Source organism: Phocoena sinus, chromosome 11, assembly GCF_008692025.1.
Source record: "Phocoena sinus isolate mPhoSin1 chromosome 11, mPhoSin1.pri, whole genome shotgun sequence".
Classification (NCBI taxonomy): domain Eukaryota; kingdom Metazoa; phylum Chordata; class Mammalia; order Artiodactyla; family Phocoenidae; genus Phocoena; species Phocoena sinus.
The window spans coordinates 48,834,892-48,858,584 of NC_045773.1; the positions used below are offsets into that span (position 1 = coordinate 48,834,892).

At 43.3% G+C, this 23,693-nt stretch overlaps 2 protein-coding genes across 6 annotated transcripts in view; one reads left to right on the forward strand and one right to left on the reverse strand.

Moving 5' to 3' along the window:
- The window catches only part of MLH1 (mutL homolog 1), a 51,568-nt gene extending 49,567 nt beyond the window's left edge, over positions 1 to 2,001 (forward strand). For both annotated transcript variants that reach the window (XM_032648093.1, XM_032648092.1), the window contains 2 exons: positions 4 to 117; positions 1,693 to 2,001. In XM_032648093.1, the coding sequence (XP_032503984.1) occupies positions 4 to 117; positions 1,693 to 1,860 (282 nt within the window). In that variant the 3' untranslated portion in view covers positions 1,861 to 2,001. The remainder of the gene's footprint in view (positions 1 to 3; positions 118 to 1,692) is intronic.
- Positions 213 to 23,693, reverse strand: part of LRRFIP2 (LRR binding FLII interacting protein 2) — a 122,873-nt gene continuing 99,392 nt past the window's right edge. The window contains exons 22-28 of one of the 4 annotated variants that reach the window (XM_032648091.1): positions 15,991 to 16,092; positions 15,580 to 15,712; positions 13,342 to 13,391; positions 8,327 to 8,447; positions 5,691 to 5,770; positions 5,020 to 5,124; positions 213 to 4,592 (exon numbers count right to left, since the gene is read on the reverse strand). In XM_032648091.1, the coding sequence (XP_032503982.1) occupies positions 4,482 to 4,592; positions 5,020 to 5,124; positions 5,691 to 5,770; positions 8,327 to 8,447; positions 13,342 to 13,391; positions 15,580 to 15,712; positions 15,991 to 16,092 (702 nt within the window). In that variant the 3' untranslated portion in view covers positions 213 to 4,481. The remainder of the gene's footprint in view (positions 4,593 to 5,019; positions 5,125 to 5,690; positions 5,771 to 8,326; positions 8,448 to 13,341; positions 13,392 to 15,579; positions 15,713 to 15,990; positions 16,093 to 23,693) is intronic. The other 3 variants (XM_032648088.1, XM_032648089.1, XM_032648090.1) reach the window with 3 other exon arrangements.

A 23,693-nucleotide genomic window follows, 5' to 3' on the forward strand; every position in this document is an offset into this window, starting at 1 on the left:
CAGGTGAACTGGGATGACGAAAAGGAATGTTTTGAAAGCCTTGGTAAAGAATGTGCGATGTTTTACTCCATCCGGAAGCAGTATGTGTCTGAGGAGTCGACCCTCTCAGGCCAGCAGGTATGAGGGTGCGCACTGGTGCCCGGGACTGGGGGCACAATCTTGCCCTCTCTAAATTCCTAGGATCCGCTGCATATAAGCTTCAAACACAGTGGTCAGCTCTTATGAGTTTTATTTCCTTCTGAAATATAGAAGGTGCCTCCAGAGTGACCTCACCATCAGATGTACAAACACAAGCCATCGCAGTGAGAAATGGGAAGTTTCAGGGCTAGTGGGTGGACTGTATCTCCCATTGTGAGCCTGGAAGTGTGTAGCCTTAGCCTTCAGGTTCTGGGTCAGTCTCCCCAGTCTCTTTCGGCTTGTGCCTCACTCTGCCTCTGACCACTGCTGTGCCAGGGGGACACGGCTGTACTTGGGTCAGGGCCCCAGCTCTTATGGAAGGTCAGCCTGGGTTCCTCATGTTTCTGTGTCAGATGACAGTGCTCTTTCAATCCACAACTATTTCGGAGGCTTTGGCTGGGTGGGGGAGAGGGGACTGAAATACAGGAGTACCTCAGAGATTTTATTGGTTCCGTTTCAGACCACTGCAGTAAAGCTAGTTGCGCAAATTTTTTTGTTTCCCAGTGCATATAAAAGTTATGTTTATACTGTATACTGTAGTCTGTTAAGTGTACAGTATATAGCACTGTCTCTAAAAAGCCAGTGTATATACCTAAATTAAAAAATGCTGTTAGAAAAATGGAGCCAGTAGGCTTGCTCAATGCAGGGTTGCCACAAACATTCAATTTGTGTTTAAAAAGAAAAGAAAAAAAAAAAACCCGTAACAGTCTGCAAAGTGCAGTAAACTGAGGCCTGCCTGCAGTGTAAGAATGGAAGGGTGGGTACTCGATACACGTAACTGGCTCGGTGATTGCTCCTAGTCCTCCTCTGAGATGACATGCTGTTGCTCCAGCTTCATGGGTGAGGAAGCTAAGGGACAGTTTCAGCGGGTGCTCAAGGGTTCCCAGAGCCTGTGGGTGGTGGAGCGGAGATCCAGTCCCAGGTCGTGTTGGCCAGAGGCCCTGGAACCATCTCATTCCAATGGAGGCGGCAAGATAGCACACTTACCAAACTGTGCTGAGAGTATCCCGTTTGACTGGAAACACTGACTTCAAGGTGAGGAAGGATGGATGGGAAAGAACATCTTCTTTTACATGAGGCAGCCTAAGGCTTAGATGTAGGAGGGGAAGGGTGGAGTAAAATAATCCTCATTTATTTTTTCATTTCTTACCTGTGGAGCTTTTTGGGAAATAGAACGACATTGAGACTCCAAATTTAGTGGTAATTACGGAATGCACTTCCTACTACTGCCATCCAAACATTATATTAGATCCTGCTACAGTAAACACACTCTCCCTTGAATGGTAACAGTTTCCATGGGAGGAAGCGTCACAAAAGCCGCGACTGATTCTTTTCTTCCATCTCATCTCTCTGCTCAGGCCTGTAGGATCCTTGAGAGGCTGGCCTAGAAAAGACACTTCACAAGCATTAGGTCACACAGCCCATTATCAGCCACCAAGACTCTCCAGGCCCAGTGCACATCAGCCAGGAAACCAGTGTAGACTGGGATGTGAACATCTAACATGTCTCTTTCAGAGTGAAGTGCCCAGCTCTACTCCAAACCCCTGGAAGTGGACTGTGGAGCATGTTGTCTATAAAGCCTTCCGCTCACACCTTCTGCCTCCGAAACATTTCACAGAAGATGGAAACATCCTGCAGCTTGCTAACCTGCCCGATCTATATAAGGTCTTCGAGAGGTGTTAACTATGGTCGTCTATGGCCTCTGGGATGGGCCGTTCTTCCTCTTTATCCCGACATTGGTAGGTTGAACTCACATTTGCATTTTAACTAGTAGCACTCCTTCATGCATGGTGGATTGACTATAAATAAAGTCAAATTTGTCCTAACATGGTTTTTTATTTAATTTCATTACACTTGAAATTTTCCTAGATCCATTTTCACCTAGTGTATACTGATTGTGTTGAAGAATCCCAAAAGTAGTTTGAAAGCCTCCTGGACGTCTGATAAGAATTCTAAAAGGGCCTTAAAGACTTTATAGATCATGCATTGATTCGATTCTTTCTGTGTTCTGGTGAATTTCTAATATCAGGTGATAAATATTATGTTGGTTCAGGTGCCTTTTTAAAAAAGAGGTCCTGAACCTATAAGAGGTGCTGATGACATTGTCAATTCAGCTTTCTGCATAGTCACTCTATTAGTACCTTCAGTAACCAAAGCTAATTAATTTATTCTTAATTTAAAAATTTGAAGAAAATAGTTCTTATCCAGTCCAAAACAGGCATGAGTTTTTAAGTTAGCTCACTTTGTTAATGGCTATCAATACTACCAGCTTAAGATAAAGGAATTTCTAGGTATTCTTGTTTGAAGGGTGTTGTAAAAATACAAACTGAAACTGTAAGTACCATTAAAATAAGCTACCTTAGTATTAGCCTGCATTAATAGAAATGTGCAGTCAGCACAGGGAGGAAGAATGCCTGTAGTTTTGAGGTAAAGTCCAGATTACAAGGCTCAGTGAAGAAAGTTCTGTGGAAAAGAAGAGTCTATTTTACAAGAAGTGGAACCATTCCATTTGGAAAAGACTGGGACAACAAAACAGCTCCAGGAGGAGCACAGGCTGAGTGACCATGGGTGGAGAGGAAGAGGGATTTCCAAGGCCTCAAGAGGTGGACTACACGATGTTTCAGTTCCAGGTATGTATGGGATTCTAGGATAAATCTGCATTTCAGAACATGCCTCGTCACTGCCCACTCCCACACATCAACTGAAAGAAAACTTATAGGAAATCATCTCAAAATATGGAAACCAATTTCCTGAATTATTTTATTTTTTAAAATTTATTTTTGGCTGTGTTGGGTCTTCGTTGCTGCTTGTAGGCTTTCGCTAGTTGCAGCGAGCGGGGGCTACTCTTCGTTGCGGTGCGTGGGCTTCTTGTGGTGGCTTCTCTTGTTGTGGAGCATGGGCTCTAGGTGCGTGGGCTTCAGTAGTTCTGGCGCATGGGCTTAGGTGCTCTGCGTTATGTGGGATCTTCCTGGACCAGGGCTTGAACCCGTGTCCCCTGCATTGGCAGGTGGATTCTTAAGCACTGCACCACCAGGGAAGCCCCTGGTTTCCATGTTTTAAACACAAAGAGCTAATTATTCTAAAGAAGGGAATAATTATTAGAGATTTTATTCATATTTAAGTTAATTTTATTACCTAGTTTCAAGTCTAATTTTATCTGATGTGGCCTTAATTCATTAGACTTTCCCCCATATTTTTTCCGTGTAAACAAACACATTGAAGATACAATAATCATTTCCATAAAACCACCTCAATTCTGAGAGCAAAAGAGAATCACAAATACTGTAACATGGCTACGACTCGATGATAAAATCCTCTTAAACTGGGTGCCTTTAAAGATGAAACTGAAGTTCTTAAAAGAAATTCTATATTCCAGATTATTTTTCCTTAAGGAGAGAAAAGCGGGGTGAGCTAGGTGGGCATGATTGCCAATGACTAGTTTTAAAGGCTCCTCTAAGAAAATGAATGTGTCAGTAGCCAACTGTAGTCAGCAAAAGGGTGTATTTAATAGAATCTTCAGGCCGACTTCCCACCTGCCTGGCCTGGCCTGCCCTCCCTCCCTCATCGGGCTGGTCTGAGGTTTCATTCCACAGATGAGCAGCAGATGAAATACTTTTCAAGATACAGCACAGTTGATGTGAAGACTAAGGACCCTACTCTTACTTTAAGAGTACAGGCCTTGGACTTCCCCTGCCCCATGCAATAAAGCAAGTTTTATGTACACTCCCCGTATCTTTTTCTAACATTTTCTTATATAAATTTAAATATCTTACAAAAAAAGGCTTTTTCCTCCAAACATATAAATTTGAGTGAAACATATATTCCCCACCTGTGAGCTTGTTTCTTCACTAAAATACAAATGCTACCTGATATTAAGGGTAAGTGTCTTTTGACCACTGGAGATCACTGAAGTCTGAATTGCACTGTGGAGAAGGCACTTGTGTTTTCTGAGGTCTCCAGGAAGTACCTCGGTGAGCGCTGAATCGCTGTCCTCCAGAACCCGTGCCAAAGCCTCCGAGTGCCCAGTCACTGAGGCAGCTGGGGAAAAATGGTGAGTAAACTTGATTCTAAAATTATGGAAATAAAAAATAATAACGGCATGGACCAATTCTTAGTCTAGAATCAAACTACCAACAAAATCCAAAGTGTTCATTCATGAAGATTCAAACCTGTTTCATTCTCTCATAAATTATAAAATACAAAGGTGGCTATTTTAATGACAAAGCTCAAACAGTCCTGAAAGGGGTCTGAGTGGACGAAAGATCAGTCCTTCCAGGCGGGGCCCGGGCAGCAGGGCGGCCTCCCTATTGCTGGGCCAGCAGTGCTGTCCTGTTGGCCTTCATCTTCTCCAGCCGCTTGGCCAGATGGCTGTTGGTCATCTCCATCTCCTCGATCTTGTCCAGTGCTGTTCGTAACTGGAGACAGGAAGAGCTTGGTCACTTCACATGGTCAAAAACGAAACCCAGCGCTACTTTCCTCTCCAGTTTCTGGGAAGTGGAAGCACTGCATGCGATCCTGCAGTTGCACTGTTTTTCAGGCAGCCAGAGTTGTTAACCAACGGTGCTGAACATTCATCACAGAGAGGACACAGAGAAGCTGGAGAAACAGACCTCATCTAAAACAAACATCAAAACTCTCCTTTTTCTTATTATCTAACTGACCAAAACATAAAAGTAAATGGCAGTCACTGTGTAGGTCAGAAACCAACACAGAACAGTGATTCCACTGCTGTTTCACTAAGATTGGAGCCAGGATTAAAGTCCTTATGCAGCAAAGACTTTATCGCCAAAGGATTTCTTCTTTTTAGGAAAGTATTCCAAGAAGCATAATAAAAGCAAGTACCTCTCGTTGTAGCTTCCTCTTTTCTGCTTTCAGTTCATCCTCGACTTTCTCCGCATTCTCAGCAGCGGTTTTATATCTCAGCACCTGCCCCTCCAGGCGGCTGATCTGTAAATATGAGAACACAGGCCTCTGGTGCTGGCACTAGGAACCACCACTTTTTTGCAGCCAAGATGGAAATACAATGTCATGACAGATTCCAAGAATCTAACACTAACAAGTCCCTTCAGGGGGAGTCAGAGGTCCTCTCAGAACTCGACTGCTATTTATACATCTAGAACTGTCCCTAGAGAGGATGACAGCTGTGGAGTCATTATAGGGCCGATTTCCCATGTTAAGTTTTACGACAACCGTATTGTTTAAAAGCCATAGTAACATCAGGAGGAGACTCCCCGAGAGACTTTCTGAAATATACAATAAGGGATTATGTTATAAACTACAATCTTCTTGAAGGCTCTTGAAACAGCTACAAGAAACAGAATTATAGCTTCAGTCTCATTCATTCATAGAAAAGGCTGAAATGCCCTATCAGGTGTTCTCTGCTGGCTTTTCCACTTTAGAGCTTTCATAGAGATTCAACTGCAAAGGCAGCTCAAAAAACCTAGGCATTCATGGGGTTAACCACTGAGATCCAGGAAGCAGATGTGTTGGTACCGTACACAAGAAGGACTTACACTTTGCTCCAAGGTGGTTATATCCTGTTCTGCTTTTGAAAGCTTAAACTTGTACTCACTAATTTGTCTGTTGGCATCTCCTAGAACAGAAGAGAATATCACAGAGGTGAAGGTGTGAACGTGAGGCAGTGAGGCCCCCTGCAGCACAGGAGAGGACCGTGCAGAGGAAGAAGACAAAGCACACATGCCCACAGGCAACTGCGGTATCTCCTGCAGCACAGGTTCTGGCGCATCTATGCTATGAGAAGCTCTAGCACTTGTGTTGTAACAGCTATTTTAGAAGAAAATTCTCTCTTCACGCCATAATGTGTGCAGGTAGAGGTTGAAGCAAGGAGCCCTGTCAGCGCAGCAGGGCCCCTGCCAACCTTACCTGCAGCCCCAGGGCCCAGGGAGCCTCTGTGCCCACGGGACCAGGCCCCCGCCCCCCGCTCCAGTTTCCCTGCCCCCAGCCCTACACCTTCCCATATCCCCAGGTATCCTGCTCCCCCCCACAGCCCAAGTGCCCTTTTCTCCCCACCTCTGATCTAAGTCTAACCAACCTTTAAGGTCCTGCTCAAGGTCCTGCTAAATTTTCACCTCCTTCATGACTCTCCTTAGTTAACTCGAGCTTCTCCTTCCTTTGTTGCATTTTTTTGGACTCTCTTTTATGACATCATGCTTTCCTAACATTATATAGATATGTAAGGACAGGGGCCCTGTTTTGGCTTCTTGCATCTACCTCTGTTTCTAGCCAAGTGCTTTGCACGTAATGTACGCTTAATATTTACTGAAAATAAATGCTTTTCAGTAATACGTTGTGATAATGTGTTAAGGATATAGAGCTATATAAATCATTAGCTGTATATCTGACCTAAGAAGCAAACCATTTAAAATGAGAAGCTTAGAAATGCTGGGGGAGAAAAATTCCAGCAATCCAAATTTAACAAAAATCACTCTGAGCTAATTACATTGTAATAGGAATCATAAGGTTTGCAGGAGATAAACCAAATCCACCCTACTTAAGAACTTTTCTACTTTTCCATAAAACTAAGGTTAAAGCTACCCACATCATCTTTAATGCAAAAGGTTTTTCTAATTGGATAATTACTGTCACCCTAAAATTAATGTGGTTATAAAAGCCTCTCCCCAAAAGCCATCTCTGGTAGCGAAAGAGAACTACTCCCTTTTCTGGGCCTAAAACTGAAGCTTTAGGATACTGTTTTTTAATTCTTAACTCCAGCAACTTATTATCAAAATGTGCTGCTTCCTTCTCACCAAACCACTCATTCCTTCCTGTTTTCAAAAGTATAAATCCCTGGTCTCAGCCATTTATTTCATGCATGTTCTGAAATTCCATCCCCAAACACCATGCTTACAGACAAGGCAGCTGTCCAGAACTGAGAGTCACCAGGTTCCTGTCCCGGCCTCCGGTGCAGGGGAGCTGCCTGCTTCTGTCGCTACATGCCAGGCCCGGCCCAGCCCAGCCCTGCCCGGCCCTGCTCTGCTCACCTGGGTCACAGCCCCACCCCGGTCACTTGCCCTGCTTGCCACAGACGCCAGCTCTGTCGTGGTGCCCGCTCTGGGAAGATGTCACACGTCAATGCACACCCATTCCTCCTCAATATGATTCCTTTTGAATTTGCTGTTTTAGGTCAAACCCTTACAAATCTGTGCACTGCCCTCTCTCTAAGACTGCTGGCGGCCACTGGACTGTGTTGGTCACTATCACAACCTCCTAACTAGTCAACCTACCTTTTGTTATGCCCCTCTTTTCATCTACCCTCCACTCCAAATCGGTATTTTTAGAACAAAATATTTGAACTATATCACAAGGGTTCCAACTGATATCCAATAGAGGAAATGATACTAACCTCAAAAGTTAATAGTAATAAGTTAGTTTTAATAAGCCTGGTTCAAAAAGCTTGTCTATTTGGCCTAACTCAGAATATTTAGATAAAAGGGCCATGGAATAACCACTATTTTAAAATAAGTTATCAGAAAAACCTTATTCAAATTGGAAAAATAGGTGTCTCCCCTGTGTGATTATACATTATCTAACTGTACATGAATGGCTGCTAAAATCTCCCCGCTGTGGGGATTACTGTGAATACCGTAGGCACTTTAAAATGATATGGGGTCAAAAGTAGAAAGGCAGAACAACTGAAATAATTTGGGTAAACTGAGTAGGCTTACTTTGTGGCCTTGGTTTAAATTCCATCTAATAAAGATTAATTTGGGTTAACAAGACTACTTCTGGGAAAATTCTGAAACTACTCCAGAGTAGTGTGAGTTAGTTCCAAATATATTCCCCTCCAGTTATCTAAGATAAATTCCATAGAAAAACATGTCATTAGGAAGGGTGCTTACAGATGACCCGGGGATGTGGGAAAGGATAGTGTCATGATGTCACTATTTGCAAAATGTTCTAGAAATCACTTTGCCAGGAAGCGGGGAGAGCATTACCTCTCAGGCCTTGTCACCCCAGGAAGCACACAGCCTAGTAGAAACCTCTTCAGTTCCATGACTGACCAGGATGGCTTTTCTAGTCCAGCTGAGAACTAACCAGTCTTCAGAACCGCAGGCTCTAACAGCCTGCTCACAACCACGTCCGGGACACAGCCCCGCGCGGGTCAGTGGCGGCCCGGCCCCAGCCTTACTCTGCATTTCGATGAGCTGCAGGTCCGAGCCATTCTGGAGTCCCGCCAGGTCACCTGCTGTGCCATCGCTCCTGGAGCACTTCTGCTGTTCCTCCTCCAACTGCAGCTTCAGTTTTCTAATCTGAAGAGGAAGTAAAGGCTTATGTGTGAGATCCAGTCTCTCAAATGAAACAGGTGCTTGGCCTGGTGTCCACATCTTAGAATAAGGCCACAAATCATTCATTCAGAAACTGTTTCCTGGAGTGCCTGCCATGGGGCACGCTGTGCTCAGGTGCTGGAGATCAGCTACGAACTAATTATCAAAAGGAGCAAGCTCCAGGACCAGGTGTCCCAGTTAAAACAGCCATATTTTATTATTTGTGTAGTTCTGTGGAAAAGTACATCTTAGGAGTTTCTTTTTTTTTAATTAAAAATGGAAAATTCATGGGCAGTTAGAGGTTTCTTGTTTAGAGTTAGGCTAAATATTCTTATTTAGAAAAACTGTATACAGAAATAATTGGAAATATATTTTTGAGTTCAGCTACATAATCTACCTTATTTTACCCAAAATAAAGGCCATTCATAGCAGCTTATTCATTAATAGCCCCAAACAAGAAACAACTGAAATGTCCATCAAGAGAAGGATAAGTAAATTGCGGTCGATTTATACAACGGAATTACTACTCAGCCAAAGAAGGGAACGTACTACTAATACGTGCAGCAACAAGGTGAATCTCAAACTGAGTATATGCTGTGTGAAAAACTCCAGAAAATGCAAACTGAAGGGACAAAAAGCAGATCAGTGGTTGCCTGGAGAGAGGGAGGGAGGTGGGAGGGGAAGGAAGGTTTACAAAGGGACACAGGAACTTTGGCAAAGTTATGGATATTTTCACCATCTTGATTGTGGTGATGGTTTCACAGGTATTGCTGTGAGTTAAACTGTCCCCCCCAAATTCGTATTTTGCAGTCCTAAGCCCCAGTACCTCAGAATGTGACCTTATTTGGAAACACTCACGGCAGAGGCACTTAGTTGAGATGAAGTTACACTGGAATAGGGTGGGCCCCTAGTCCAATATGACTGGTGTCCTTATAAGAAGAATGCCACATGAAGAGACAGGCACAGAGGGAAGATGTGCTAAGACACAGAATGTCATCTACAAGCCAAGGGACCCCAAAGATGGGCAGCAAAATGCCAGAAGCTAGAAGAGAAGCCTGGAACTGACTTCCCATCACAGGCCTCAGAAGGAACCCACACTGCTGACACAGAGCTTCTCACCTCCAGACTGTGAGGTGAGAGGACATTCTGTTATTCTACGCCACCCGGTTTGTGGTGTGTTGTTATGGAAACTAATATAGGTATGTACATCTGTACACTTTAAGTATGTGCAGCTTACTTTATGCCAGTTATAACCTAATAAAGGTTTTTTTAAAATTTACAAAATAAACTAAAAAATAAAATTAGGAGGGACTTTGGGTTGGGAGAAAAGAAGGCCCAGGTGGAGACAAGAGTCTCACATGTGGAAAATAAGATTAGACGGACAGAAATGAACTGCATGCTGAGGCCTCTGGTCCACCCTCAGTTCCCAAACTGCACACCCAGCTAGGACTGTAGCTCAGGAACAGGACAGGATCTCTCTCTTTACAGGACGGGGATCTCTCTCTTTAGAACTCTCTGACTAGCCTAAAATTAAAGACCAACATAACCACATCTAAGGTTCCCAATAAGACACCCAGCCACATCAGGCTTCACAGAAACTTGGACGAACCCTACCCACAAGCTCAGAGCTGCCCACCAGCTTTTTAGTCCTCTACTTTTAAACTGAAGACCAACTAAATGTACATAAAAGAACATCTGGAAGGAAACAAACTATGCAGATAGAAAAAAAGAATCAGGAAGCAAACCAACCAGCCTATCAATACCCTCTGAGATAAGTGAAAATATCTGCATCCTTGAAATGACTGCAGAAATAGAAACTCAATAAAAATGAGAAGATAACGGTGAGAATATCTTTTAGAAAGCAGAACAAATGAGACGAAAAGGGATGGAAAAACAGGAGAGAAACAGTATCTGTCCCGAGGTCTGATCCCCCTCGCCACCCCCAAATCAAATCGAAGTCATGTTTCTCCAAATGCCTACAACTCTTATCATTAGAGATCCAGGAAGGAGCACAAATCAGAGCAAGTCTGCCCTCTCCTACAGTGGGCCACCTCCGGACCAAGACCAAGCGTCCCCACACCTCCTGCGTCCTTCATCATCAGGGGTCAAAGGTGAGTCTGCGTGCTCAGAGTTCCAGGTGGCTTCCCCAGCTGTCCTCGGCTCCATCCACAGGGGTCAAAGGGAAAGCTCAGCACTCGGACCAGGTCTGCCCCTCCCCTGATGGAGAAAGGGTGAGCTCGGCACTGGGACTAAATCTGTGCTTCCCAGACATCTCTGCCCTTTCAACCATGACATCACTATCTACCTCGGGTCAACCGGGACTAATCTCATCATCCCCATCATTCCTGTTCAATCATTCCTGTTCAATGTCCGTCTCGAAAAGGCTTGTCGTCCCTTTTCCTGCACTCCTTCCCAAAAGGCCCGGTACAAGCCCTACTCTGTCTTCATCTCCTAACCTTTCCCAAAGCCTGACACTCTTGCACTGCACCCTCTGGACTATCCTCCACCCTCTCTGTGCATCCCCATTACCCCATCGGTGCTCTAATAGAGACCTGCCCTCCCCTGAGGGGCCTGCTTCCTCTGCAGCCTGGCTGTCCTTTCAGCCCACCTCTCAGCCTGAGAATGGATCAGGTGTCTTCTTGTGTTCCTTGCTGTTACAAACTCTTCTCCCTCTAGCCTCCCTGAATTCCTAATGCAGTTCCTAATCGCATCGCTTCAGATTATAAGTACTAACCCCACCTCATCATTGCCATCTCCCCACTCTTTCGTCACCATTTTAGCTCCTAACTCACATGATCTCCAGGCTACTCCTGCCTTAATTGTTGGCAAATTCAAAATACATCTAAGTGTGATCTCTCCTACATTGGATCTCTAGTTTCTGGAGCAAGGATCTTGCCACGTATCCCACCTTGCCCTCAGCCTCTCACTTCCACCGTCATATACCAGATCTCACCACTAGACAACAGCAGTCCCTACTGAATTCAGTTCCATATATCTTCTCTCTAAGCACTACTCTTGATCTTTCCAGCTCATTCCCTCTGGACCCAACTCCAAAAATCCTTCAACCCCACTGGCACCTATAGTCCACTGTTTCCATCTTCTCTCTGCTGTGCCTTGATATCTTCCTGGATTTCCCTCAAACCTCCTTACCCAGTTTAATCTCCAGGTCCGTCATCATCACTCTCTCGCACAAGCCCTCACCTCCTCTGCCCTATTATGCTCACCTGGTAAAATCTCTCTACCCACTCCATGCCTATATCTATGCAGCTACATGTGCCTGGAGAAGCACACACAATAAATGCATTCACGCAAAACTCCAAACCACATCACTGAAATCTGAGAACCCTAGGGAGAAAGGAGAGTATGGTACAAGCTGCCAGAGAGGGAAAAACGGGTCATGGACAAAAGATCAAAAATCAAAATGTCCTTGAAATTCTCAATAGCCGTGCAGGAGGCCAGAAGACAATGAAGCAATTTATTAAAAAAAAAAAAGTTCTGAAGAACCTAGGGCCAGGATAGGAATAAAGACGCAGATGTAGAGAATGGACTTGAGGACATGGGGAGGGGGAAGGGTAGGCTGGGACGAAGTGAGAGATAGTCATGGACACATATACACTACCAAATGTAAAACAGATAGCTAGTGGGAAGCAGCCGCATAGCACAGGGAGATCAGCTCGGTGCTTTGTGACCACCTAGAGGGGTGGAATAGGGAGGGTGGGAGGGAGACACAAGAGGGAGGGGATATGGGGATGTATGTATATATATAGCTGATTCACTTTGTTACAAAGCAGAAACTAACACACCATTGTAAAGCAATTATACTCCAATAAAGAAGTTAAAAAAAAAAGAATGAAAATGATTACAATGAGGAATTCTATACCCCCATCAAACTGTTAATCAAGTAAGAGGACAAAATGAAGACATTTCAGTCCTGCAAAGTTAGGAAAAATTTACAGCCCCAAAACTCTTTCCTCAGGAAGCTACTGGGGGATGTACCAGAATAAGAGAATGGACACAGAAGGAGGGAGGCATAAGATGCTGCTCCAGCCTGGAGCACAGGCAAAGGAAACTCTAGATGATGGTGAAAGGTGGTCACGTCTCTGTCCCGGGGGAGTGTGAGTCAGATGCACCAAGAACCAAAAGAAATGGAACTGAGGGAATACCTGATGCATCTGAAAACACCAAGAGTGGACTGAAACGACTATTGGAGAGTCTGCAGCTAGATTAGTAACAAATACATAGGAAACCAAGCAAATGACAAGAAAAACCACAATACTAACTTCAGGCGAACTAAGGAGTTGTGAAGGAGATGAATCCTAGAATCTTCCATGGCTCCACTGTGAGCAGTGTTTACAGAGTCCTGATAACGTAAACAGACTGGAATCTCACTGCTCCTTTATTAGGAGGATGTGGGAATGGAAAGTATACATGCGTGTGGTAGGGAGAGGGGATGAAGGAAAGATAAATCCTTACGTCCCATAGAGGGATGTCAACAGAGCAGCCTTAAACAGAACAATCAAGAAGCAACATAAGCATGTTATATAGAAGCATACAAGGGCGGTACACACCACAAGAATCAGCTAAAGGAAGCAAAAGCGACGGTCGGGGCTGGAGGTGGGGAGAGGGCAGGGCAGGGCACTTCTGTCTTCAGAACAGGCTTTTAAAACTATTTGACTCCTTAAACTTCGTGTCCTTTTTTTTTTAAAGAACAGGAGACAACAAAGATAAATTATCTTTTTATCCTTCAACTCTTACTTGAGTAGTGATGTTTGAAAGAAGCACATTTCTTTCTAGTGTACATTTTAGTTTGCTAACATTTTACCATATGATTTAGTCAGTTACAATTAATATCCCCTTCCAATGAGAAGAATACCTTTACCTGTGATAGTAGTTCTTCCTTTTCTCCAGCAAGTTTTCGTAGCCTTACATCTAAAACAAATGAAAAATTTGTAATGTTGTAGTACATAAACAATTTAAAATAATTCTTCAAATTCACAAACAGCAAACATCTGATAAACAGTTCATAGCTCTAAATATCAAGACATGAAGGCTTTAATGGTGAAAGGAAAAGTACTTAATTATTCAACACATATTTCCACACAACTGATATTTATCAGGGCACTAAATACAACATTTGCTCCCAAGAGCAGTGATTTTCCATCTGAAGACAAAATGAAGTACAAAGATCATTTCCTTGTTTCAAAAATTTGCAAGTTTTACCAGTAGATAGACAACTCAAAGCCAAGGGTACTCCCACAGGCTCTTAAGCCCTTAGCAGGAGAAAACTACGGGAGAGAAGGCAGGGGCTAAGAATGGGCCTGAGAGGGGTGCTAGAGCAAAGAAAACAGGAACACAATGATGGAAGAAGCAGAGGCCCACAAAGCTAGTTGGGGGAGGGAAGGGGACCAACTCTAAGATGTGTGCCGTCAAGAGCCATCTGAGGGGCTTCCCTGGTGGCGCAGTGGTTGAGAGTCTGCCTGCTAATGCGGGGGACATGGGTTTGAGCCCTGGTCTGGAAGGATGCCACGTGCCGCGGAGCAACTAGGCCCGTGCGCCACAACTACTGAGCTGGTGCGTCTGGAGCCTGTGCTCCATGGCGGGAGGGGCTGCAATAGTGAGAGGCCCGCGCATCGCGATGAAGAGTGGCCCCCACTTGCCGCAACTACAGAAAGCCCTCGCACAGAAACGAAGACCCAACACAGCAAAGATAAATTAACTAATTAATAAACTCCTACCCCCAACATCTTAAAAAGACAAACAAACAAACAAAAAACCCAAAAGAGCCATCTGAGGCTTGGTAGCAGGACTGCTAGGGCTTGCTCCTGGCCTGAGGGGAGGGCTGCTTCTTCCCAACATGCATTAAAATAGGCCCCTTGGGGCTTCCCTGGTGGTGCAGTGGTTGAGAGTCCGCCTGCCGATGCAGGGGACACAGGTTCGTGCCCAGGTCCGGGAGGATCCCACATGCCGCGGAGTGGCTGGGCCCGTGAGCCATGGCCACTGAGCCTGCGCGTCCGGAGCCTGTGCTCCGCATTGGGAGGGGCCACAGCAGTGAGGGGCCCGCGTACCGCAAAAAAAAAAAAAAAGTAGGGCCCTTGGACTGAGGGGACACCTACAGATGAGTTTTTTACAAAAGCACCTGACACCCAGCCAGCACTCCCCACAATCCACCAAGGTCATGGCCAAATGTTTCGGCACCTCCCATCAGGCAGAGAAAACCATCTGAGCTGCCCGTGGCTGTACACTCAGTCTATTCCCCACGGCAGCTCTCACTCACCTCGCCGGCATCCTCTGCTTTATCAAAGTTCTCGACAGTTACACTTCCAGAATTCTGTACGTTAGAGAATGTGCCCTTTAAAACGATTTTTGGCTGCCCGCCCCCCTTTATATTATAGTATATCTATTCTTCTAGGAAACCTACATATATATGAAAATAGGACAAAGAAGAAAAAACGATCATTTTTTAATACAAAAGTGAGCTGATGATACAGTATCTACTTGTGCCATTCTTATTCTCTAGAATAGGAATCTTAGTGGAGGCAACAGATGGGCATCTGAGTGGTTTCCTGAGACAGGTGTCATTAGGTTCTCAAGGGGTCAAATTTAACAGGCTTAGCCCTTAAGAGGCTCAGAAGCCCTGCTCTGGAATAACACTCCTCTGATATCTTCTTGGTCGTCTGTTTGTTGCCTTAAGAAATGCAGTGGCAAAGAGCTACAGAATCCTGGCATGAGTAGCAGGACAGAAAACCAGATGCTCCAGGAAGAAGAAACTTACACGTACTCTGGAAGCTGCCGACCAGCCCACTGGTTCCCCCGGAAGGATGTGCTGGATTATCTCTTTGCAGAAGGTTGTATTTAAGTGAAAAAGCAACATGTATACACCCACAGTGCTTCCAACCAGGGGCCTTACAGTTACACTTACTGCCTGTCAATGACCCCAATGCTGGTTTCCCAAGGTCAAGGATGTCTGAAGACAGTGTGCCCAGATTTCATGCCGTTAGGGACCTAGATAAGGCTCAGACAGACCTGGTGTGTTTTTGTTTTCCAAGAGAGGATGTGAACAAGCTGGAAGTCCAAGAGGACAGCATTAATCCAAGTCAATACAGTGGCGGTGTCTTACCCAGTGGCCCTTCTCCTGCCGACTCCAAGACCTGAGCGGCTTCCTGAGACACAACAGTGATGGCTCCTACCACTGGCTCCTGGTGGACGTCGCCGTTGGGAGTGCCGTCGGGGATGATGACTAAGCCATGTTTCTGCGGAAAGGAAGAAACCCACCATCACAAAAAACGGCCCCCAGGTAAGGAGAACATGGCAGTGAGGCGACTGACCCTGCGACAACACATGTCTGCCACGGGAACACCTGGTCAGCACTAGCTACCCGGAATCTAGCTCTGCAGAGACAGGACTCACACCTACCAAATCTGGGCTGAGGAGTGAACACTGTGCTTTGTATTCAGGCTGGAAAGAGGACAGGACGGAAGGAAGGAGGAACAAAGCAGTGAGGGCCTGGCGCGCGGGGGAGCTCACGTACCTCTCCCGTCTCCACTGCTGCCTTCAGCTCGGCCAGCTCCTCTCTGAGCGAGTCCCGCTCACTCCTAAGGCAGCCAATGTATTCTTTCTGTTTCTCTAGGGCCTGGTTTAGACAGGGTAGCAAGAGAAAGAACGGCACAGAAAAAGAGCAAGTGAAAGGTAGCAGAGAAGTACCTAATTCAAATTCAAAAAAGATAAAGGCATAGGAGACAAGGAAGCATTAAAAGCTTTGGAAACAAGCAGTTAGATATGGGAGGAAATACACAGTTATACGGGTATCTATCTCCAGAAGAAAGTTTTAATAGTAAGTGGTTAATCGTGCATAAATTTGGCAAAACATGCTTATCACATCAGGCAAGAAAACAAATCTTTCTTTTTCAGTCATTTAGCAATACTTAAAATAAAGTCTTCCTTACAAACCTCCTAAGTACGTTTGTTTGGTAGACCAAAAAACCCACGTTTCATGTTAAACTAAAGTATATTCAAGAATATACTTGATTTTTTAAAAAATAAAAATTAGTTCTGGAGGAAAACAACCAGTATATATACAAGGTATTTTAATTAAATACTGGCCGTTGTAATAGTTCTCCAGGAGTACGGTAAAATATTCCTCAGATACCGCTTAATTAAAAATAGCTAATCTCAGGCTTCCCTGGTGGCGCAGTGGTTGAGAGTCTGCCTGCCAATGCAGGGGACACGGGTTCGTGCCCCGGTCCGGGAAGATCCCACATGCCGTGGAGCGGCTAGGCCCGTGAGCCATGGCCGCTGAGCCTGCGTGTCCAGAGCCTGTGCTCCGCAATGGGAGAGGCCACAACAGTGAGAGGCCCGCGTACCGCAAAAAAAAAAAAAAAAAAAAAAAAACTAATCTCCCCCCCCCCCAAAATTCTCAAGGATCTGTTTTTGTTAATTTAACTAACAAAATAATAACTAAGGTTTATTTGGTTTTCTGATATACCTTCAAAATGTGAAAAACCAAAATAAAATACTGACAAAATAAATACAGTCCACCTATGGCAGGTAGCAGAATATGGGTTTGGAAACAGGACGTTGAGTCCTGGCACCTATTAACTGACCTATGCCTCAGTTTCCTCACTGGAAAAGGGGATAATAACAGCAGCATCCTATGGGCACAGGCTGAAAGGAGTACTCAGTGTCAAGCACCCTGCCTGCAGTGCGTAAGATGCAAGCAAGGCTCAGGAAAAGCCAGACTGGGTTCCATTTTTCCCACCACTGCCTAAATCTCACACTGTCAGAGCTCAGGACAGTGGTGCAGAAGCAGGAACACATGTTTGGTCAACAATGACATACTGTTACTCTGTGTAATAAAATACCCCATACTTCAGAACCCACCCAGGATACGCAGTCTGTGCAGGTATCTGACAGCTGCGCTATTTGAAAAAGCCTTTCTCTGCACATTTGTTCCTATATTTAATGTTTTCTACCAGCATTCCCATTAATCTAAGAAGTTAAACTACAACGGGTAACTTTCCTCTTGGTTTACAGAGTTTAGAAGTGGGCTAACTGCTTAGTCACTGACTGCTGAATAGCTGGACAACTTTTTAAATCACTATAATCCTATTTTCCAACCAATAAGTAAATAATGGATGATAGCAACTGCCATTTGTGTAGCTCCAGGTGTTAAACATACATATAATTTCTCTCATATATTTTTAACTTAATTTCTCCCTTATATACCCTGTACTTTCCTTATGCCCATTTCACAGATCAGAAAACTGAGGTTCAGAGAGGCTACGTTTTCACCCAAAGTCACAGTAACTGGTAAAGCCAGAAAATGAATCCAGTTCTTTTTGGTTCCAAAGCCCTTGTGTACTCTTTATCTATCGTCGCCCCATGAAGGCCACAATTATGTTCCCTTATTGTCATCCCAGATAGTACTGGAAAAGTAGTTCACAGGGCAAGTCCTATTCCTTACCTGCCCAAACTGCAACATGAACATCTAACTTCCTTTCAACAATTTACATTCATACTGTGTGTCTACAGTCTGTGTGTAAGTTAACAATCTGCGTTTCTAGCACCATAAGGCATTTACTCTACCACTCCAAGCTAATATTAACACTCCATTACATTACTTGCAAGTGTAACATTAGGACAACAAAGCCCAAGCAATACTCTCCCATCTACTGACAGCCACTCTCATCTCTGCTGCGTTGGCTATTTTGGGTTATGGTATCTGTGTGCATAGTCGTGCCATGCGTCACCACACGTAACTGGGTCAGCAACCACTGTCACAACATGCTCTGTAGAAACACCACTGGAGATAAAAGACCCGTTAGGAACAGACCAATTTGAAACCCAGAATTCTAGCAAATGCTAGTACATGCCATTTGTTCCTCTTCCCAATCTAATAGCAGATTTTATCTTTACTTTTGGACTTTTAAATTTCATCTTCCCATAATTATGGATGGGAAAATAAAATACATCCTGCAAATCCTTCCATTTCACCACAAAGTTTGAGGACTACTGAAGTACCTTATAATTGGACCAAATGTATTCACACTGGATCTGAAATCCTCTGTATTACCTGACCATATAATCACTACCCTTGTGTTTGTATTCCATAATTGTTCCTAGAGATTTTTTTTTTTTAGGGTAAAAAGTACATGCTTGTGGAGATCTAAGTAATTCTTTACCCCTGACCTAACCTCAAATTCTAGTGTCAAGAAGCCTAAAGGCTGAACTTTTGGACAACAGGTTATAATTACATACAGGCACAAATATCTTTAGTCAGAATGGGAGTGAGCCTTGTTCTGGGCTATAGGGATATACAAGCCCTTCATATGTACTGATTATACGCATGACCACTGGGTGCTCAGAACTACACTGGTGCTAGAGGTACGACCACTAGGATCAATGAAAGAACTAAAGAAAACTGAACTTTAATATGAGAATAATGGCCATGTTCCTTCATGGAGTTACTAAATTTAAATCTTGATAATGAAGCTACTAGAGACAAGTGATATATTAGGTAGTCACAGATCATATTTAAAAATGTGTCTTTTAAAAGTCAAGGGAGGACCACCTCACACACATTAGGATGGCTACTATCAAAAAAAAAAAAAAAGAAAGAAAAAAAGAGGAAACAAGTGTTGTCAAGGATGCAGAGAAACTTGAACCCTTGTACAGTGCTGGTGGAAAGATAAAATGGTGCAGCTGCTATGGAACACGGTATGGCTGTTCTTCAAAAAATTAAACATAGAATTACCATATAATGTAGCAATTCCCCTCCTGGGTACATACCCAAAAGAAATCACCAAGAGAGTTTTGCAAACTCATGTTCACGGCAGCATTACTCACAATAGCAAAAAGGTGGAAGCAACCAAGCATCCAGATGAACGGATAAACAAAATGTGGTACAAGCATACACTGGAATATTATTCATTCTTAAAAAGGAAGGACTTCTGACACATGCTACAACATGTCTGAACCCTGAGGATATATGCTAAGTGAAATAAGCTAGTCACAAAAAGACAAATACTGTATGATTCCACTTTATGAGGTACCAAGAGTAGTCAAATTCATAGAAACGAAAGTGGAAGGGTGGCTGCCAGGGGCTGGAGGAGGGGAAATTGGGGAGTTGCTATTTAATGGGCAGTTTCAGTTCTGCAAAACGCAAAGGTTTCTATGGATGGATGATGGTGAGGTAGCACAACGATGTCAATGGACTTAATACCACCAAACTCTACATTTACATTTAAACAGTCAATTTTCTGTTATTTTTTTGGACTTTACCACAATTAAAAAAATTTCTTTTAAGTCAAAGGAGGGACAAACTACTGATGCATGAAACAACTTGGATGAATCTTAAGGGGAATTATTCTGAGTGAAAAAAATGTAACTCCAAAGGGCTGCATACTGTATGATCCCATCTATACAACATTCTTAAGATGACAAAATTATAGCAATGGAGAACAGATTAGCAGTTGACAGCACCTGGGATGGTGAAGGGGAGGCAGTAGATATGGCTGTAAAAGGGCAACGGGAGGGACCCCTTATGGTGATGAAAAGGTTCTGCATCTTGATTATATCAAGGTCAATACACTTGTTGTACTATAGCTTTACAAGATGTTACATTTTGGGAAAACTGGATAAAGGGCATACAAGATCTCTGTATTATTTCTTACAACTGCATGTGAATCTACAATGACCTCAAACATTTTTAAAAAGTTTAATTAAAAAAAAAAGCCTAGGGCTTCCCTGGTGGCGCAGTGGTTGAGAGTCTGCCTGCTGATGCAGGGGACACGGGTTTGTGCTCTGGTCCGGGAAGATCCCACATGCCGTGGAGCAGCTAGGCCCGTGAGCTATCGCCGCTGAGCCTGCGTGTCTGGAGAGACACGGGAGAGGCTCCGCAACGGGAGAGGCCACAACAGTGGGAGGCCCGCATACCGCAAAAAAAAAAAAAAAAAAAACAAAACCAAGTAGATAGCCTCATCCACCAAGGGCAGACAGCAGAAGAGAGAAGAACTACAATCCTGCAGCCTGTGGAACAAAAACCACATTCACAGAAAGGTAGACAAGATGAAAGGGCAGAGGACTATGTATCAGATGAAGGAGCAAGATAACCCCCCAGAAAAACAACTAAATGAAGTGGAGATAGGCAACCTTCCAGAAAAAGAATTCAGAATAATGATAGTGAAGGTGATCCAGGACCTTGGAAAAACAATGGAGGCAAAGAACGAGAAGATGCAAAAACTGTTTAACAAAGACCTAGAAGAATTAAAGAACAAACAGAGATGAGCAATACAATAACTGAAATGAAAACTACCCTAGAAGGAATCAATAGCAGAATAACTGAGGGAGAAGAACGGATAAGTGACCTGGAAGACAGAATGGTGGAATTCACTGCTGCAGAACAGAATAAAGAAAAAAGAATGAAAAGAAATGAAGACAGCCAAAGAGACCTCTGGGACAACATTAAACACAACAACATTCACATTATAGGGGTCCCAGAAGGAGAAGAGAGAGAGAAAGGACAAGAGAAAATATTTGAGGGGATTATAGTTGAAAACTTCCCTAACATGGGAAAGGAAATAGCCACCCAAGTCCAGGAAGCGCAGAGAGTCCCATACAGGATAAACCCAAGGAGAAACACGCCGAGACACATAGTAATCAAATTGGCAAGAATTAAAGACAAAGAAAAATTATTAAAAGCAGCAAGGGGAAAAACGACAAATAACATACAAGGGAACTCCCATAAGGTTAACAGCTGATTTCTCAGCAGAAACTCTACAAGCCAAAAGGGAGTGGCACGATATACTTAAAGTGATCAAAGGGAAGAACCTACAACCAAGATTACTCTACCCAGCAAGGATCTCATTCAGATTCGATGGAGAAATCAAAAGCTTTACAGACAAGCAAAAGCTAAGAGAATTCAGCACCACCAAACCAGCTCTACAACAAATTCTAAAGGAACTTCTCTAAGTGGGAAACACAAGAGAAGAAAAGGACCTACAAAAACAAACCCAAAACAATTAAGGAAATGGTCATAGGAACATACATATTGATGACAACCTTAAATGTGAATGGATTAAATGGTCCAACCAAAAGACACAGGCTTGCTGAACGGATACAAAAACAAGACCCATATATATGCTGTCTACAAGAGACCCACTTCAGACCTAGGGACACATACAGAATGAAAGTGAGGGGATGGAAAAAGATATTCCATGCAAATGGAAATCAAAAGAAAGCTGGAGTAGCAATACTCATATCAGATAAAATAGACTTTAAAATGAAGAAACAAGAAACAAGGAAGGACACTACCTAATGATCAAGGAATCAATCCAAGAAGAAGATATAACAATTATAAATATATATGCACCCAACATAGGAGCACCTCAATACATAAGGCAACTGCTAACAGCTATAAAAGAGGAAATCGACAGTAACACAATAATAGTGGGAGACTTTAACACCTCACTTACACCAATGGACAGATCATCCAAAATGAAAATAAATAAGGAAATACAAGCTTTAAATGACACAATAGACCAGACAGATTTAATTAATATTTATAAGAATTCCATCCAAAAACAGATTACACATTCTTCTCAAGTGCGCACGGAACATTCTCCAGGATAGATCACATCTTGGGTCACAAATCAAGCCTCAGTAAATTTAAGAAAACTGAAATCACATCAAGCATCTTTTCTGACCACAACGCTATGAGATTAGAAATGAATTACAGGGAAAAAAAAGTAAAAAACACAAACACATGGAGGCTAAACAATACGTTACTAAATAACCAAGAGATCACTGAAGAAATCAAAGAGGAAATCAAAAAATACCTAGAGACAAATGACAATGAAAACATGACGATCCAAAAGCTACAGGATGCAGCAAAAGCAGTTCTAAGAGGGAAGTTTATAGCTATACAAGCCTACCTCAAGAAACAAGAAACATCTCAAATAAACGACCTAACTTTACACCTAAAGCAATTAGAGAAAGAAGAAAAAACAAAACCCAAAGTTAGCGGAAGGAAAGAAATCATAAAGATCAGAGCAGAAATAAATGAAATAGAAACAAAGAAAACAATAGCAAAGATCAATAAAACTAAAAGCTGGTTCTTTGAGAAGATAAACAAAATTGATAAGCCATTAGCCAGACTCATCAAGAAAATGAGGGAGAGGACTCAAATTCATAAAATTAGAAATGAAAACGGAGAAGTTATGACACCACAGAAATACGAAGCATCCTAAGAGACTACTACAAGCAACTCTATGCCAATAAAATGGACAACCTGGAAGAAATGGACAAATTCTTAGAAAGGTATAACCTTCCAAGACTGAACCAGGAAAAAATAGAAAATATGAACAGACCAATCACAAGAAATGAAATTGGAACTGTGATTAAAAATCTTCCAACAGGGCTTCCCTGGTGGCGCAGTGGTTGAGAGTCCGCCTGCCGATGCAGGGGACGCGGGTTCGTGCCCCGGTCCGGGAAGATCCCACATGCCGTGGAGCGGCTGGGCCCATGAGCCATGGCCGCTGAGCCATGGCGGCTGAGCCTGCGCGTCCGGAGCCTGTGCTCCGCAACGGGAGAGGCCACAGCAGTGAGAGGCCCGCGTACCACAAAAAAAAAAAAAAAAAAAATCTTCCAACAAACAAAAGCCCAGGACCAGATGGCTTCACGGTGAATTCTATCAAACATTTAGAGAAGAGCTAACACCCATCCTTCTCAAACTCTTCCAAAAAATCGTGGAGGAAGGAACACTCCCTAACTAATTCTATGAGGCCACCATCACCGTGATACCAAAACCAGACAAAGATACTACAAAAAAAGAAAATTACAGACCAATATCACTGATGAATATAGATGCAAAAATCCTCAACAAAATACTAGCAAACAGAATCCAACAACACATTAAAAGGATCATACACCATGATCAAGTGGGATTTATCCCAGGGATGCAAGGATTCTTCAATATACACAAATCAATCAATGTGATACATCATATTAACAAATTGAAGAATAAAAACCATATGATCATCTCAACAGATGCAGAAAAAGTTTTTCACAAAATTCAACACCCATTTATGATAAAAACTCTCAGAAAGTGGGCATAGAGGGAACCTACCTCAACATAATAAAGGCCATATATGACAAACCCACAGCAAACATCATTCTCAATGGTTAAAAACTGAAAGCATTTCCTCTAAGATCAGGAACAAGACAAGGATGTCCACC